This window comes from Eschrichtius robustus, chromosome X (assembly GCF_028021215.1).
Source record: "Eschrichtius robustus isolate mEscRob2 chromosome X, mEscRob2.pri, whole genome shotgun sequence".
Classification (NCBI taxonomy): Eukaryota; Metazoa; Chordata; class Mammalia; order Artiodactyla; family Eschrichtiidae; genus Eschrichtius; species Eschrichtius robustus.
The window spans coordinates 59,486,996-59,506,012 of record NC_090845.1 but is presented as its reverse complement, the minus strand read 5'-3'; the positions used below and the strand labels follow the sequence as shown (position 1 = coordinate 59,506,012).

At 37.2% G+C, this 19,017-nt stretch overlaps 1 protein-coding gene across 2 annotated transcripts in view; it reads left to right on the top strand.

Moving 5' to 3' along the window:
* The window catches only part of OPHN1 (oligophrenin 1), a 611,104-nt gene that overhangs the window by 567,556 nt on the left and 24,531 nt on the right, over nucleotides 1–19,017 (top strand). For both annotated transcript variants that reach the window (XM_068533583.1, XM_068533582.1), the window contains exon 21: nucleotides 1,564–1,887. In XM_068533583.1, the coding sequence (XP_068389684.1) occupies nucleotides 1,564–1,887 (324 nt within the window). The remainder of the gene's footprint in view (nucleotides 1–1,563; nucleotides 1,888–19,017) is intronic.

Below are 19,017 nucleotides of genomic sequence, written 5' to 3'. Positions count from 1 at the left end.
AAAATATAATCTCTATGCCAGCAGAAATTTTTCACTCTGTATCCCTAGTGCCAGCATGGTATCTAGCATATCATAAATCCTCAATAAATGTGTGTAATAAATGAATGAACTGGGTGTTAGTAGACCTGAGATATAATTTCATCTTGGCCACTAGCTTACTGAATAACTTGGGCTAGTCGCTTCCTTATTCTGGGTCTTAATTTGCCCCCTCTGTGTGATGAGTTCTTTGTGCCAGAAGATCACCAATGGGATCACCCACTCTAGACAATTTTCTAACTTTTTTTTAAACTGAGATATAATTCATATGACATAAAATTCACCCCTTTCAAGTGTAGGTCAGTGGTTTTTAGTATATTCACAAGCTTGTGCAAACATCTAATTCCAGAACATCTTCTTCATGCTTTTTCTGCATCTATTGAGATGATCATATGTTTTTTCTCCTTTCGTTTGTTAATATGGTGTATCACATTGATTGATTTGCGTTTTTTGAAGAATCCTTGCCACATGCCCAATCTTGTTTCATCTATACCCCTACCCATTGCCCCAACTCAGACATCATGTCATTTCATCCATAAATGTTTCAGTATGTACCTGTAAAAGATAAGAACACTATTTTAACCAAAATCTCAATTCCATCATCATACGTAAAAGAAAAGAACACTAAACAAAATAGTAATTCCTTAAGATCACTATCTAGTCAGTATTCAAATTCTCCTATTTTTACATTTTTTTTGAAAAAAATCAGGATCCAAATAAGACCCATATATTACAACTGGTTGACATATCTCTCAGGTCTCATTTAGCTGACCAGAACCTCTGTTCTTAACCACTACACTCTGATCTCGGTTTTCTATTACCAAGGAAGGTGATAATTTCCTTAGAGCAGGAGTTCTCAATCGGGGGTTCATTAACAGCTTCAGGGGGTTCCATGAATCTCTTAAAATTAGTTTTCAAAATTTTACATGTATTTGTGTAGGTTAATTTTTCTAGGGAGAATATCCTTGGCTCTCATTAGAGACTCAAAGCTTTAATTAAGAAACAGGACAACTGAAAAGCATATACTATTGTCACAGGAAATTGTAGACCACAAGAGCTAAGGGAAAGCCATAAAGTGGTGAGTTGAGGATGTCTTTATGAGGATGGAGAAATAAGTTAAATTCTGTTAAGTGTATTACCTTGAAATTTGAGAGATCTTTATAAATTACTTTTGAGAGAAATAGAAATAGTTAATGATTAAATGGTGCCTTATTTAAAAGTAATATAATGTACAATTGATTGGGGGCTCTTAAGTCCCTTTTTTACATATCCCTTTAAATAAAGTATCTTGGCATATTGTGGTTTTGCTGAATTGTGGTCATGAAAATAATACTCAGATCTTAAATTGAATTCCCTGTTTTATGAGACTTGTGACTCCACGTGAACTGCAATGGGTAGAGACTGATTTTGTGGGATATCATTGATTTGTTCCATGACAGTAGCTCCTTTGAATATGTGTATAACTTTGCAATATTATGTATACAAAGGTTATCATTAATCTTTCCTCTTTGCACCATCTTTTCCTAGATGAAATCCAACACAGAACACCAAATGGTACTATCATCAGCAGTATAGAACCCTCCAAGATGCCACAACACCCAAAAATGCCTATGCAGAGAAGTGGGGAAGCAGATCATGGGAGGAAATCCCCAAGCAGGCCTGTTTCAGATGGCAAGTTGGAGTCCTGCCTCGAGGTGGATGTGGGGAAGTTGGTATCTAGGCTGCAGGATGGAGGGACCAAGGCCATACCAAAGGCCACCAATGGACCTGTGCCAGGCCCTGGGCCCACTAAGGCCTCCTCTTTCCATGTAAAGAGACCAGCTCCTCGGCCCCTGGCTCACCACAAGGAGGGTAAGTGCTTGGGAATCCCACGGGGAAGAGAAATTACCTCAACTATTTTGTTTTTAATATTTCCCTAGAAATTGTTCACTTTAATAATTTCATTATAATAACATAGAATTATGCATAGGATCTTACCAATTAAAAATATTCTCCATTGAATGGACTTTGTAATCTCTTACTTAGGTTTCTTTTTTTTTTTTTTTTTATCCCACCACCACCCCGCCACTCCCTTTCCCCCCTTGGTGTCCATAAGTTTGTTCTCTACATCTGTGTCTCTATTTCTGCCTTGCAAACCAGATCATCTGTACCATTTTTCTAGATTCCACATATATGCATTAATATACGATATTTGTTTTTCTCTTTCTGACTTACTTCACTCTGTATGGCGCTCTCTAGGTCCATCCACGTCTCTACAAATGACCCAATTTTGTTCCTATTTATGACTGACTAATATTCCATTGTATATATGGACCACATCTTCTGTATCCATTCGTCTGTTGATGGGCATTTAGGTTGATTCCATGACCTGGCTATTGTAAATAGTGCTGCAATGAACATTGGGGTGCTTGTGTCTTTTTGAATTATGGTTTTCTCTGGGTATATGCCCAGTACTGGGATTGCTGGGTCATAGGGTAGTTCTATTTTTAGTTTTTTAATGAACCTCCATACTGTTCTCCATACTGGCTGTACCAATTTACTTTCCCACCAACAGTGCAAGAGGGTTCCCTTTTCTCCACACCCTTTCCAGCATTTGTTGTTTGTAGATTTTCTGATGATGCCCATTCTAACCAGTGAGAGGTGATACCTCATTGTAGTTTTGATTTGCATTTCTCTAATAATTAGTGATGTTGAGCAGCTTTTCATGTGCCTCTTGGTCATCTGTATGCCTTCTTTAGAGAAATGTCTATTTAGGTCTTCTGCCTGTTTTTTGATTGGGTTGTTTGTTTTTTTAATACTGAGCTGCAGGAGCTGTTTGTATGTTTTGGAGATTAATCCTTTGTTCATTGATTCATTTGCAAATATTTTCTCCCATTCTGAGGATTGTCTTTTCGGCTTGTTTATGGTTTCCTTTGATGTGCAAAAGCTTTTAAGTTTCATTAGGTCCCATTTCTTTATTTTTGCTTTTATGTCCATTACTCTAGGAGGTGGGTCAAAAAAGAAATTGCTGTGATGTATGTCAAAGAGTTCTTTACATAGTTCTTCCTATGTTTTCCTCTAAGTTTTATAGTGTCCAGTTTTACATTTAGGTATTTAATCCATTTTATTTTTCTGTATGGTGTTAGGGAGTTTTCTAATTCATTCTTTTACATGTAGCTGTCCAGTTTTCCCAGTACCACCTTATTGAAGAGACTACCTTTTCTCCATTGTATATCCTTGCCTCTTTTGTCATACATTAGTTGACCATAAGTGCATGGGTTTATCTCTGGGCTTTCTATCCTGTTCCATTTATCTATATTTCTGCTTTTGTGCCAGTACCATATTGTCTTGATTAGCGTAGCTTTGTAGTATAGTCTGAAGTCAGTCTCATTCCTCCAGCTCCATTTTTTTCCCCTAAAGATTGCTTTGGTTATTTGGGGTTTTTTGTGTCTCCATACCAATTTTAAAATTTTTGTTCTAGTTCTGTAAAAAATGCCATTGGTAATTTGATAGGGATTGCATTGAATCTGTAGATTGCTTTGGGTAGTATAGTCATTTTCATAATATTGATTCTTCCAATCCAAGAACATGGTCTAGCTCTCCATCTGTTTGTGTCATCTTTGATTCCTTTCATCAATGTCTTACAGTTTTCTGAGTACAGGTGTTTTACCTCCTTAGGCAAGTTTATTCCTAAGTATTTTATTCTTTTTGTTGCAATGGTGAATGGGAGTGTTTCCTTAATTTCTCTTTCTGATGTTTCATTATTAGTGTATAGGAATGCAAGAGATTTCTGTGCATTAATTTTGTATCCTGCAACTTTACCAAATTTACTGATTAGCTCTAGTAGTTTCCTGGTGGCATCTTTAGGATTATCTATGTATATTACCATGTCATCTGCAAACAGTGACAGTTTTACTTCTTTTCCAATTTGTATTCCTTTTATTTCTTTTTCTTCTCTGATTGCCATGGCTACGACTTCCAGAACTATGTTGAATAATAGTGGCGAGAGTGGACATCCTTGTCTTGTTCCTGACCTTAGCAGAAATGCTTTCAGTTTTTCACCATTGAGAATGATGTTTGCTGTGGGTTTGTTGTACATGGCTTTATTATGCTGAGGTAGGTTCCCTCTATGCCCACTCTCTGGCGAGTATTTTATCATAAATAGGTGTTGAAGTTTGTCAAAAGTTCTTTCAGTATCTATTGAAATGATCATATCGTTTTTATTCTTCAATTTGTTAATATGGTGTATCACATTGATTTATTTGCATATATTGAAGAATCCTTGCATCCCTGGGATAAATCCCACTTGATCATAGTGTATGATCCTTTTAATGTGTTACTGGATTCTGTTTGCTAGTATTTTGTGGAGGATTTTTGCATCTATCTTCATCAGTGATATTGGTCTGTAATTGTCTTTTTTTGTAGTATCTTTGGTTTTGGTATCAGGGTGATGGTGGCCTCGTAGAATGAGTTTGGGCGTGTTCCTTCCTCTGCAAATTTTTGGAAGAGTTTGAGAAGGATGGGTATTAGCTCTTCTCTGAATGTTTGATAGAATTCACCTGTGAAGCCATCGCATCCTTAACTTTTGTTTGTTGGAAAATTTTTAATCACAGTTTCAATTTCATTACTTGCGATTTATCTGTTCATAGTTTCTATTTATTCTTGGTTCAGTCTTGGAAGGTTATACCTTTCTAAGAATTTGTCCATTTCTTCCAGGTTGTCCATTTTATTGGCATACAGTTGCTTGTAGTAGTCTCTCTTATGATGTTTTGTATTTCTATGGTGTCCTTTCTAACTTCTCCTTTTTCATTTCTAATTTTACTGATTTGAGTCCTCTCCCTCTTTTTCTTGATGAGTCTGGCTAAAGGTTAATCAATTTTGTTTATCTTCTCAAAGAACCAGCTTTTAGTTTTATTGATCTTTGCTATTGTTCTCCTTGTTTCTATTTCATTTATTTCTGCTCTGATCTTTATGATTTCTTTCCTTCTACTATCTTTGGGTTTTGTTTGTTCTTCTTTCTCCAGTTACTTTAGGTGTAAGGTTAGATTGTTTATTTGAGATTTTTCTTGTTTCTTGAGGTAGGATTGTATTGCTGTAAACTTCCTTCTTTGAACTGCCTTTGCTGCATCCATAGGTTTTGGATCATCGTGTTTTTGTTGTCATTTGTCTCTAGGTATTTTTTGATTTCCTCTTTGATTTCTTCAGTGATCTCTTGGATATTTAGTAATGTACTGTTTAGCTTCCATGCGTGGTTTTTTTTTTTTTTTTACGTCTTTTTCCCCTGTAATTTATTTCTAATCTCATAGCCTTGTGGTCGGAAAAGATGCTTGATATGATTTCAATTTTCTTAAATTTACCAAGGCTTGATTTGTGACCAAAGATGTGATCTATCCTGGACAGTGTTCCGTGTTCACTTAAGAAGAAAGTGTAATCTGCTGTTTTCAGATGGAATGTCCTATAAATATCAGTTATATCTATCTGGTCTATTTTGTCATTTAAAGCTTGTGTTTCCTTATTAATTTTCTGTCTGGTTGATCTGTCCATCGGTGTAAGTGAGGTGTTAAATTCCCCCACTAGTATTGTGTTACTGTTGGTTTCCTCTTTTATAGCTGTTAGCATTTGCCTTATGTATTGGCGTGCTCCTATATTGGGTGCGTATATATTTATAATTGTTATCTCTTCTTCTTGGACTGATCCCCTGATCATTATGTAGTGTCCTTCCATGTCTCTTGTAACATTCTTTATTTTAAAGTCTATTTTTTCTGATATGAGTATTGGTACTCCAGCTTTCTTTTGATTTCCATTTGCATGGAATATCTTCTTCCATCCCCTCACTTTCAGTCTGTATGTGTCCCTAGGTCTGAAGTGGGTCTCTTGTAGACAGCATATATATGGGTCTTGTTTTTGTATCCATTCAGCAAGCCTTTGTCTTTTGGTTGGAGCATTTAATCCATTCATATTTAAGGTAATTATCGATATGTATGTTCCTATTACCATTTTCTTAATTGTTTTGGGTTTGTTTTTGTAGGTTCTTTTCTTATCTTGTGTTTCCCACTTAGAGAAGTTCCTTTAGCATTTGTTGTAGAGCTGGTTTGGTGGTGCTAAATTCTCTTAGCTTTTGCTTGTCTGTAAAGCTTTTGATTTCTCCGTCGAATCTGAATGGTATCCTTGCTGTGTAGATTAATCCTGGTTGTAGGTTCTTCCCTTTCATCACTTTAAGTATATTATGCCACTCACTTCTGGCTTGTAGAGTTTCTTTTGAGAAATCAGCTGTTAACCTTATGGGAGTTCCCTTGTATGTTATTTGTCATTTTTCCCTTGTTGCTTTTAATAATTTTTCTTTTTCTTTAATTTTTGTCAATTTTATTACTGTGTGTCTTGGGGTGTTTCTCTTTGGGTTTATCCTGTATGGGACTCTCTGCACTTCCTGGACTTGGGTAGCTATTTCTTTTCCCATGTTAGGGAAATTTTCAACTATAATCTCTTCAAATATTTTCTTGGTTCCTTTCACTCCCTCTTCTCCTTCTGGGACCCCTGTAATGCAAATGTTGGTGTGTTTAAGGTTGTCCCAGAGGTCTCTTAGGTTGTCTTCATTTCTTTTCATTTTTTTTTTTCTTTACTCTGTTCTGCGGCAGTGAATCCCACCATTCTGTCTTCCAGGTCACTTATCAGTTCTTCTGCCTCCCTTATTCTGCTATTGATTTCTTCTAGTGTATTTTTCATTTCAGTTATTGTTTTGTTCGTCTCTCTTTTTTGTTCTTTAATTCTTCTAGGTGTTTGATCTTTAATTCTTCTAGGTCTTTGTTAAACCTTTCTGGCATCTTCTAGATCTTTGCCTCCATTCTTTTTCCGACGTCCTGGATCATCTTCACTGTCATTATTCTGAATTCTTTTTCTGCATGGTTGCCTATCTCCACTTCATTTAGTTGTTTTTCTGGAGTTTTATCTTGTTCCTTCATCTGGTACATCGTCCTCTGCCTTTTCATTTTGTCTGTCTTTCTGTGAATGTGGTTTTTGTTTCACAGGCTGCAGGATTGTAGTTCTTCTTGCTTCTGTTGTCTGCCCTCTGGTGGATGAAGGTATCTAAGAGGCTTGTGCAAACTTCCTGATGGGAGGGACTGGTGGTGGGTAGAGCTGGGTGTTGCTCTGGTGGACAGAGCTCAGTAAAACTTTAATCTGCTTGTCTGCTGATGGGTGGGGCTGGGTTCCCTCCTGTTGGCTGTTTGGCCTGAGGTGACCCAACACTGGAGCATACCCAGCTCTTTGCTGAGGCTAATGGCAGACACTGGGTGGGGTCACACCAAGGAGTACTTCCCAGAATTTCTGCTGCCAGTGTCCTTGTCCCCATGGTGAGCCACAGCTGCCCCCCGCCTCTGCAGGAGACCCTCCAACACTAGCAGGTAGGTCTGGTTCAGTCTCCTATGGGGTCACTGCTCGTTCCCCCTGGGTCCTGATGTGCACACTACTTTGTGTGTGCCCTCCAAGAGTGGAGTCTCTGTTTCCTGCAGTCCTATTGAAGTCCTGCAGTCAAATCCCACTAGCCTTCAAAGTCTGATTCTTTGGGAATTCCTCCTCCCGTTGCCAGACCCTCAGGTTGGAAAGCTTTACGTGGGGCTCAGAACCTTCACTCCAGTGGACGGACTTCTGTGGTATAATTGTTCTCCAGTTTGTGAGTCACCCACCCAGCAGTTATGGGATTTGATTTTATTATGATTGCGCCCCTCCTACCATCTCATTGCAGCTTCTCCTTTGTCTTTGTATGTCAGGTATCTTTTTTGATGAGTTCCAGTGTTTCCTGTCAATGATTGTTCACCAGTTAGTTGTGATTCCAGTGCTCTTGTAAGAGGGAGTTAGCACACGTCCTTCTACTCTGCCATCTTGAACCCATCTCCACCTCAACTACTTTGTACCTTGAGATCTTTCTGAAGTTGTAGATATTTAAGTAGAAATCTGTTCCAGTTTATTACCACTAATATTGGAATGGTGGGCAAGAACATAAAAACCATTCATAATAATCATGGCTCTTCTCTTACCTACGTTTCCTGTTTTGGTTTGTTCATTTATTTTGGTTTTTGGTTCTTTGATTTTTTTTTTTTGTCTGTTTGTTTTTTTCCACATGAGTTAAGTCACTTGGTATTTGTTTTTCTCCATCTGACTTCTTTCACTTAGCGTAATACACTCAAGGTTCATCCATGTTGTTGAGAATGGCAGTATTTCATCTTTTTATGGCAGAATAGTATTCCTTTGCATATATCACATCTTTATTCATCCATTGCTGAGCACTTAGGTTTTTTCCATATCTTAACTATTATAAATAATGCTGTGATGAACATAGGGGTGCATATATTTTTTTGAATTAGTGTTTTCATGTTATTTATATAAATGCCCAGTAGTAGAATACATGGACCATATGGTAGTTCTATTCTTAATTTTTTGAGGAATCTCCATACTGTCTTCCAAGGTGCTGTACCAAGTTACATTCCCACCAACAGTGCATGAGGGTTCCCTTTTCTCCACACCCTCTCTAACATCTGTTATTTCTTGTCTTTTAAAAAATAGCCCTTCTAATGGGCATGATGTGCTATCTCACTGGGGCTTTGATTTGCATTTCCCTAATAATTAATGATGTTGAACACTTTTTAATGTTCCTGTTGGCCATCAGTATATCTTCTTTGGAAAAATGTCCACACAGCTACTCTTTCCATTTTTAAATTAGGTTGTTTGGGTTTTTTTGTTGTTGAGTTTTATGAGTTCTCTAAATATTTTGGACATTAACCCCTTATCAGTTATATGATTTGAAAATATCTTCTCCCATTCAGTAGGTTGTCTTTTCATTTTTTTTTAAAGTACAAACAGATTATTTTTAAATTTTATTTATTTATTTATTTTTGGCTGTGTTGGGTCTTCGTTTCTGTGCGAGGGCTTTCTCTAGTTGTGGCAAGCGGGGGCCACTCTTCATCGAGGTGCGCGGGCCTCTCACTATCGCGGCCTCTCTTGTTGCAGAGCACAGGCTCCAGACGCGCAGGCTCAGTAATCGTGGCTCACGGACCCAGTTGCTCCGCGGCATGTGCGATCTTCCCAGACCAGGGCTCAAACCCGTGTCCCCTGCATTGCCAGGCAGATTCTCAACCACTGCACCACCAGGGAAGCCCTGTCTTTTCATTTTTTGTGGAAGTTTTCCTTTGCTGTGCAGAAGCTTTTTAGTTTGATGTAGTCCTATTTGCTTATTTTTGCTTTTGTTTCTCTTGCCCAAGGAGAATATTCAAAAAGATATTACTGAGATCAATGTCAAAGAATGTACTCCCTATGTTTTCTTCTAGGAGTGTTATTATTTCAGGCTTTACACTCAAGTATTTATTTATTTTTTTAAAAAAAATATTTATTTATCTATTTATTTGGCTGCGCTGGGTCTTAGATGCAGCACGCGGGATCTTTTTTTTCTTTTTTTTTAAACTTTTTTTGGGTTTATTTATTTATTTAATTTATTTATTTATGGCTGTGTTGGGTCTTCGTTTCTGTGCGAGGGCTTTCTCTAGTTGTGGCAAGTGGGGGCCACTCTTCATCGCGGTGCGCGGGCCTCTCATTATCGCGGCCTCTCTTGTTGCGGAGCACAGGCTCCAGACGCGCAGGCTCAGTAATTTTGGCTCACGGGCCTAGTTGCTCCGCGGCATGTGGGATCTTCCCAGACCAGGGCTCGAACCCGTGTCCCCTGCATTGGCAGGCAGATTCTCAACCACTGTGCCACCAGGGAAGCCCCTCAAGTATTTATTTTGAGTTGATTTTTTTGTATGTTGTAAGATAGTGGTCTAGTTTCTTTCTTTCTTTTCTTTGTGGCTGTCCAGTTTTCCCAGCACCATTTATTGAAGAAAATATCTTTCTGCATTCTGTGATCTTTGCTCCTTTGTCATTAATTAATTTTCCATGTGTGCATGGGTTTATTTCAGGGCCCTCAATTCTCTTTTTTTGATATATGTGTCTGTTCTACCAATACCATGCTGTTCCATTACAGTAGCTTTGTAATATAGTTTAAAATCAGGGAATGTAATACCTCCAGCTTTGTTCTTTTTTTTCTCAGAATTGCTTTGACTTTTCAGCTTGTTTTTTGGTTCCATATAAAGTTTAGAGTTTTTTGTTCTATTTCTGTGAAAGCTGTCCTTGGGATTTTGATAAGGATTGCACAAAAACTTTAGATTGCTTTTGGTAATATGAGCATTTTAACAATGGCAATTCTTCCAACCCATGAGCATGGAATAACTTTCCATTTATTTGTGTCTTCTTCAATTTCTTTTAACAATGCCTTATACTTTTCAGTGTACGGGTTTTTCACCTTCTTAGTTAAATTTATTCCTAGGTATTTTGTTATTTTTGCTGCAATTGTAAATGGTATTATTTTCTTAATTTTTCTTTCTGATAGTTCATTGTTAGCATATAGAAACACATCATATTTTTGTGTGTTGATTTTGTACCCTTTAACTTTACTGTATTTGTTTATTATTTCTAATAGTTCTTTGATGGAGCCTTTAGGGTTTTCTATATATAAAATAATATTATCTGCAAATAGTGACAGTTTTACTTCTTCCTTTCCAATTTAGATTCATTTTATTTCTTTTTATTGCCTAATTGCTCTGGCTAGGACTTCCAATTCTATGTTTAATAAGAGTGGTGAGAGTGGGCACCCTTGTCTTGTTCCTGATCTTAGAGGGATAACTTTCAGTTTTTCACCATTGAGTATGATGTTGCCTGTGAGTTTGTAATATATGGCCTTTATTATGTTGAGGTACTTCCTTCTATACCCATTTTATTGAGAATTTTTATCATATGTGGGTATTGAATCTTGTCAAATGCTTTTTCTACATCTATTGAGATGATACATTTTTTAGTTTTCATTTTGTTAATGTGTGGTGTATACATTGATTGATTTGTACATATTGAACCATCCTTGCATCCCTGGAGTAAATCTCACTTGATCACGATGTATGATCCTTTTAATGTATTGTACTGTATTTGCTAATATTTTGTTGAGGATTTTTGCATCCATGTTCATCAGATATTGGTCTGTAACTGTGTGTGTGTGTGTGTGTGTGTGTGTGTGTGTGTTGTCCTTGTCTGGTTTTGGTATCAGGGTAATGTTGGCCTTGTGAAATCAGTTAGGAAGTTTTTCCTCCTCTTTAAGTTTTTAGAAAAGTTTGAGAAGGATAGGTATTAAATCTTCTTTGAATGTTTGGTAGAATTCACTTACAAAGCCGTATCGTCCTGGACTTTTGTTTGGTAGAGGTTTTTATTTACTGTTTTAACTTCCTTGTTAGTGATCAGTCTATTCAGATTTTCTTTCTTCACGACTTAGTCTTGGAAGGTTGGGATTCAAGAATTTGTCCATTTCTTCTAGGTTGGCCGATTTGTTGGCATATAGCTGTTCATAACATTTTTTTATAATTATTTGTATTTCTGTGGTATCTGTTATTATGTCTGTTCTTTCATTTCTGATTTTACTTATCAGAGACTTTTCTCTTTTTTCTTAGTGTCTAGCTAAAGTTTTGTTAATTTTGTTTATCTTTTCAAAGAACCAGCTCTTAGCTTCATTGATCTTTTCTATTGTCTTTTTGGTCTCTATTTCATTTATTTCCACTCTGATCTTTATTATTTCCTTTCTTGTACTGACTTTGAGCTTCATTTTTTTCCTTTTTTTTCTAGTTCATTTAGGTGTAAGGTTAGATTGTTTCTTTGAGATTTGTTTCTTGTTTCTTGAGGTAGGCCTGTGTTCCTATAAACTTCCCTCTTAGTACCACTTTTGTTGCATTCCATAAATTTAAGTATGTCGTATTTTCATTTTCATTTTTCTTCGGGTAATTTTCGATTTCTCCTTTGATTTCTTTGTTGTCCCAATAGTTTTTCAGTAGTATGTTGTTCATTCTCCACATATTTGTAATTCTTGTAAATTCTTGTAGTTGATTACTAGTTTCATTCCATTGTGATTGGAAAAGTTGCCTGATATGATTTCAATCTTCTTAAATTTACTGAGACTTGTTTTGTGTCCCAACATATGGTCTATCCTTGAGAATGTTCCATGTGCACTTGAGGAGAATATGTATTTTGCTACTTTTGGATGGAATGCTCTGTACAAATCTATCAAATCCATCTGGTCTAATGTTTCATTTAAGACTGCTATTTCCTTGTTGACTTTCTGTATGGATGATCTATCCATTGATGTAAATTGGGTGTTAAAATCCCCTACTATTATTGTGTTGCTCTCAGTTTCTTCCTTTAAGTCTGTTAATAATTGCCTTATATATTTTGGTGCTTCTATGTTAGGTGCATTATATTTACCATTTATTAAGTATCTGCTATGTTCCTGGCACTGTACTAGGTACTAGCATAATATTTCTGATCCTCACAAACTTACTGTGAAGAATATATTATTATTATTATTATTTTATTTCTACTAGAAAACTGAGGCTCCCAAAGGTGTTAATTGCCAAAGGTTCATAGTGAGTAACTGACAGATCTGGGATCTAAGTCTTAGTAAGTCTGGCAGGCATCAAAGTCTGTGTTCTTTCCAGTAAGGCAGAACTATCAATTTACCTTCCTATAAGAAGCTTTGAACCTGTGAACTATTGTTTTCTCATTCTTACTTTCCAGTATAGTAGAAATAGGGACAAGAGGGCACAACTTCAGCAAAACTATGGGCTTTTTAAGTTACAAATCACAAATTCAAAATGTGGCTGACTTCTGCAAATTTAATTGGCTACTGGATGTGGAGACTCATGTTGGGAGGTTGTGACTAATCTAGAGGGGACTAGGGGGAATATAATTCTATGAAAAAAGAGACTTTGATATCACAAAGGCTTAGATCCAAATCCTGACTCTTTTATTTTCTAGCTAGATAGCCTTTTAAAAATGTGCCTTATGTTTTATATCATGTCCTGTTCCAAAAAAGATTTAAGGCATTTCACAATATAGAAAAAATATAAGAACTTAAAAATAGTAAGAATAATTGCTGTGTACCTGGCCCCTTTCTAGGTGTTGAAGACATAAGAGTGAATAAGACATACAGGGTCCCTACCCTCTTTAGGCTTTTATAAGGACTTAGCAAACCTAAGCCTTAATTTGTTGAAAAAAAATCAAAAGAAAAATATGACATGACACGAAAATTATATGAAATTCAATTTTCCATGTCCATAAACAGAAACATGCTCCTTCATTTACATATTGTCTAGAGCTACTTTCATGATGTGGATTGTTGCATGTAACAACCTCATTATGGGTTGATGGCATTGTCTCAGAACACAATTCAGTAAAGCTATTCTATGGAACTCTGATAAGATTTCTACTAAGTAACTGACTATGAATTCTGTAGCTTGACACTGATGCATCTGTATGATTACAGTTAAGTTATTTAACCTCTTTGCACCTTGGTTTCCTTATCTGTAAATGGGAGAAACAGTTCCTCCCTCAGAATTATTGCTAAGGTTAAAAGGAATAACAAATAAAGTATCTGCTATATAATCAATATGCAGAATATGTTCTTAATTCCTTCCCCTTTTCGTCCCCTTCATAAGATTTGCCTCTTCTCAGAAGTAGCAAGTTAGGCCAGACTTCTATGTAGACAACTGCTTCAATTTATAAGTCGTATGTTGACCTTCACATCAATCTGGTGGATAATTGAATAACTCAACTTATATTCGTCACAGTAAAGTTTGTCTTGCCTGTCGCCAAGCCTTGGGGTCAGTCAGATCTTATCAGCTCAGCCCACACAGTAACTTAGCCCTCCCTATCAGTTCCGCTTTCACCATCTTCTGCTGCAAAGCTAAATCCCAACGACATTCCACTCTTCCCCTTCCTCCACAGTCCTGCCTCAGGCTGCTGGCGGCAGCTGCTCTGATCTAATGGTTTCAGTTAATGTGAGTACTCATTTAACTGTCCAGTATCAGCCAGACTATCTAAATCTGGGCCACAGCACTCCCTGGCTTTGCTTTCTGCCTTAAATCAGTTAGCAACAGGCCAGTGTGATGCAGGTTTTTCCAAAGACCCATGCCTCCAGCCTTGGCTACAGGAAGTAGAACTGAGGTAGTACTCCTGCCCTTGGTGAAGAATTAGCCAAACCTCTGGTGTGGTTGCCTCTTTGAACTTTCCCTACTCCCACCTCCTCACGTCTTATTACCTCCCTTCCTCCCCATTTGGTTGTCACTCCAGTGACAGATTTCGGGCATCAGAACAAATATCAACTAAACAAAAACTGCAAACAGCTCTGACCCCAAGTTATAACTAATAGTTGTTAGCCACAGGTTCTAGCCCACAGCCTGAAATGGCAGTGTCAGAGGGAGAGAGCTGTCACATTAGCTTACCCACTCTACATCTTGTCGTTGTCACTTCAATTCAGCTCCTTCTTCAGAGCTTTGCCTGCCATCCTGAGGATCAATGCATAGGTCTCTTTGCTTTAGTGATACAACTGTGCCACTGTCCTATCCACCATCTTCACTCCTTGCATTGATCCAACATTTGAATGGACTGGATGTGCGCCACATATTTTCTTAGTAATTAAAGATAGCAAAAACAAGGTGCATGTTAAATTGCTATGTTCCATGACACTCAACTTGATAACGTAACCAATATTGTTTGCTGATGTAATTTTGTCAAGGGCCCTTTTCTGTTCCACACATGGAACTGGACATGTCTCTTCTTCTTTTTTTTTTTTTTTTTTAAAACATCTTTATTGAAGTATAATTGCCTTACAATGGTGTGTTAGCTTCTGCTTTATAACAAAGTGAATCAGTTATACACAAACAATATGTTCCCATATCTCTTCCCTCTTGCATCTCCCTCCCTCCCACCCTCCCCATCCCACCCCTCTAGGTGGTCACAAAGCACCGAGCTGACCTCCCTGTGCTATGTGGCTGCTTCCCACTAGCTATCTATTTTACATTTGGTAGTGTATATATGTCCATGACACTCTCTTACCCTGTCACATCTCACCCCACCCCCTCCCCATATCCTCAAGTCCATTCTCTAGTAGGTCTGTGTCTTTATTCCCGTCTTGCCACTAGGTTCTTCATGGCTTTTTTTATTTTTCCTTAGATTCCGTATATATGTGTTAGCATACTGTATTTGTTTTTCTCTTTCTGACTTACTTCACTCTGTATGACAGACTCTAACTCCATCCACCTCATTACAAATACCTCCATTTCATTTCTTTTTATGGCTGAGTAATATTCCATTGTATATATGTGCCACATCTTCTTTATCCATTCATCTGTCAATGCACATTTAGGTTGCTTCCATGTCCTGGCTATTGTAAATAGAGCTGCAATGAACATTTTGGTACATGACTCTTTTTGAACTATGGTTTTCTCAGGGTATATGCCCAGTAGTGGGATTGCTGGGTCGTATGGTAGTTCTATTTGTAGTTTTTTAAGGAACCTACATACTGTTCTCCATAGTGGCTGTATCAATTTACATTCCCACCAACAGTGCAAGAGTGTTCCCTTTCCTCCACACCCTCTCCAGCATTTATTGTTTCTAGATTTTTTGATGATGACCATTCTGATCAGTGTGAGAAGATATCGCATTGTAGTTTTGATTTGCATTTCTCTAATGATTAATGATGTTGAGCATTCTTTCATGTGTCTGTTGGCAATCTGTATATCTTCTTTGGAGAAATGTCTATTTAGGTCTTCTGCCCATTTTTGGATTGGGTTGTTCGTTTTTTTGTTATTGAGCTGCATGAGCTGCTTGTAAATCTTGGAGATTAATCCTTTGTCAGTTGCTTCATTTGCAAATATTTTCTCCCATTCTGAGGGTTGTCTTTTGGTCTTGTTTATGGTTTCCTTTGCTGTGCAAAAGCTTTTAAGTTTCATTAGGTCCCATTTGTTTATTTGTGTTCTTATTTCCATTTCTCTGGGAGCTGGGTCAAAAAGAATCTTGCTGTGATGTATGTCATAGAGTGTTCTGCCTATGTTTTCCTCTAAGAGTTTGATAGTGTCTGGCCTTACACTTAGGTCTTTAATCCATTTTGAGTTTATTTTTGTGCATGGTGTCAGGGAGTGTTCTAATTTCATACTTTTACATGTATCTGTCCAATTTTCCCAGCACCACTTATTGAAGAGGCTGTCTTTTCTCCATTGTATATTCTTGCCTCCTTTATCAAAGATAAGGTGACCATATGTGTGTGGGTTTATCTCTGGGCTTTCTATCCTGTTCCATTGATCTATATTTCTGTTTTTGTGCCAGTACCAAACTGTCTTGATTACTGTAGCTTTGTAATATAGTCTGAAGTCAGGGAGCCTGATTCCCCCAGCTCCATTTTTCGTTCTCAAGATTGCTTTGGCTATTCGGGGTCTTTTGTGTTTCCATACAAATTGTGAAATATTTTGTTCTAGTTCTGTGAAAAATGCCAGTGGTAGTTTGATAGGGATTGCATTGAATCTGTAGATTGCTTTGGGTAGTAGAGTCATTTTCACAATGTTGATTCTTCCAATCCAGGAACATGGTACATCTCTCCATCTATTTGTATCATCTTTAATTTCTTTCATCAGTGTCTTATAATTTTCTGCATACAGGTCTTTTGTCTCCTTAGGTAGGTTTATTCCTAGATATTTTATTCTTTTTGTTGCAATGGTAAACGGGAGTGTTTTCTTAATTTCACTTTCAGATTTTTCGTCATTAGTGTATAGAAATGCAAGAGATTTCTGTGCATTAATTTTGTATCCTGCTACTTTACCAAAATCATTGATTAGCTCTAGGAGTTTTCTGGTAGCATCTTTAGGATTCTCTATGTATAGTATCATGTCATCTGCAAATAGTGACAGCTTTACTTCTTCTTTTCCGATTTGGATTCCTTTTATTTCTTTGTCTTCTCTGATTGCTGTGGCTAACACTTCCAAAACTATGTTGAATAACAGTGGTGGGAGTGGGCAACCTTGTCTTGTTCCTGATCTTAGTGGAAATGGTTTCAGTTTTTCACCATTGAGGACAGTGTTTGCTGTGGGTTTGTCATATATGGCCTTTATTATGTTGAGGAAAGTTCCCTCTATGCCTACTTTCTGCAGGGCTTTTATCATAAATGGGTGTTGAATTTTGTTGAAAGCTTTCTCTGCATCTATTGAGATGATCATATGGTTTTTCTCCTTCAATTTGTTAATATGGTGTATCACACTGATTGATTTGCGTATATTGAAGAATCCTTGCATTCCTGGGATAAACCCCACTTGATCATGGTGTATGATCCTTTTAATGTGCTGTTAGATTCTGTTTGCTAGTATTTTCTTGAGGATTTTTGCATCTATGTTCATCAGTGATATTGGCCTGTAGTTTTCTTTCTGTGTGACATCTTTGTCTGGTTTTGGTATCAGGGTGATGGTGGCCTCGTAGAATGAGTTGGGGAGTGTTCCTCCCTCTGCAATATTTTTGAAGAGTTTGAGAAGGATAGGTGTTAGCTCTTCTCTAAATGTTTAATAGAATTCGCCTGTGAAGCCATCTGGTCCTGGGCTTTTGTTTGTTGGAAGGTTTTTAATCACAGTTTCAATTTCAGTGCTTGTGATTGGTCTGTTCATAGTTTCTATTTCTTCCTGGTTCAGTCTTGGCAGTTTGTGCATTTCTAAGAATCTGTCCATTTCTTCCCGGTGGTCCATTTTATTGGCATAGAGTTGCTTGTAGTAATCTCTCATGATCTTTTGTATTTCTGCAGTGTCAGTGGTTACTTCTCCTTTTTCATTTCTAATTCTATTGATTTGAGTCTTCTCCCTTTTTCTCTTGATGAGTCTGGCTAATGGTTTATCAATTTTGTTCATCTTCTCAAAGAACCAGCTTTTAGTTTCATTGATTTTTGCTATTGTTTCCTTCATTTCTTTTTCATTTATTTCTGACCTGATCTTTATAATTTCTTTCCTTCTGCTGGCTTTGGGGTTTTTTTGTTCTTCTTTCCCTAATTGCTTCAGGTGCAACATTAGGTTGTTTATTCGAGATGTTTCCTGTTTCTTGAGGTAGGCTTGTATTGCTATAAACTTCCCCCTTAGCACTGCTTTTGCTGCATCCCATAGGTTTTGGGTCGTCGTATCTCCATTGTCATTTGTTTCTAGGTATTTTTTGATTTCCCCTTTGATTTCTTCAGTGATCACTTCGTTATTAAGCAGTGTATTGTGTAGCCTCCATGTGTTTGTATTTTTTACAGATCTTTTCCTGTAATTGATATCTAGTCTCATAGCGTTGTGGTCGGAAAAGATACTTGATACAATTTCAATTTTCTTAAATTTACCAAGGCTTGATTTGTGACCCAAGATATGATCTATCCTGGAGAATGTTCCATGAGCACTTGAGAAAAATGTGTATTCTGTTGTTTTTGGGTGGAATGTCCTATAAATATCAATTAAGTCCATCTTGTTTAATGTATCATTTAAAGCTTGTGTTTCCTTATTTATTTTCATTTTGGATGATCTGTCCATTGGTGAAAGTGGGGTGTTAAAGTCCCCTACTATGATTGTGTTGCTGTCGATTTCCCCTTTTATGGCTGTTAGTATTTGCCTTATGTATTGAGGTGCTCCTATGTTGGGTGTATAAATATTTACAATTGTTATAGCTTTCTCTTGGATCGATCCCTTGATCATTATATAGTGTCCTTCTTTGTCTCTTGTAATAGTCTTTATTTTAAAGTCTATTTTGTCTGATGTGAGAATTGCTACTCCAGCTTTCTTTTGATTTCCATTTGCATGGAATATCTTTTTCCATCCCCTCACTTTCAGTCTGTATGTGTCTCTAGGTCTGAAGTGGGTCTCTTGTAGACAGCATATATATGGGTCTTGTTTTTGTATCCATTCAGCCAGCCTGTGTCTTTTGGTGGGAGCATTTAATCCATTTACATTCAAGGTAATTATCGATATGTATGTTCCTATTCCCATTTTCTTAAATGCTTTGGGTTTGTTATTGTAGGTGTTTTCCTTCTCTTGTGTTTCTTGCCTAGAGAAGTTCCCTTAGCCTTTGTTGTAAAGCTGGTTTGGTGGTGCTGAACTCTCT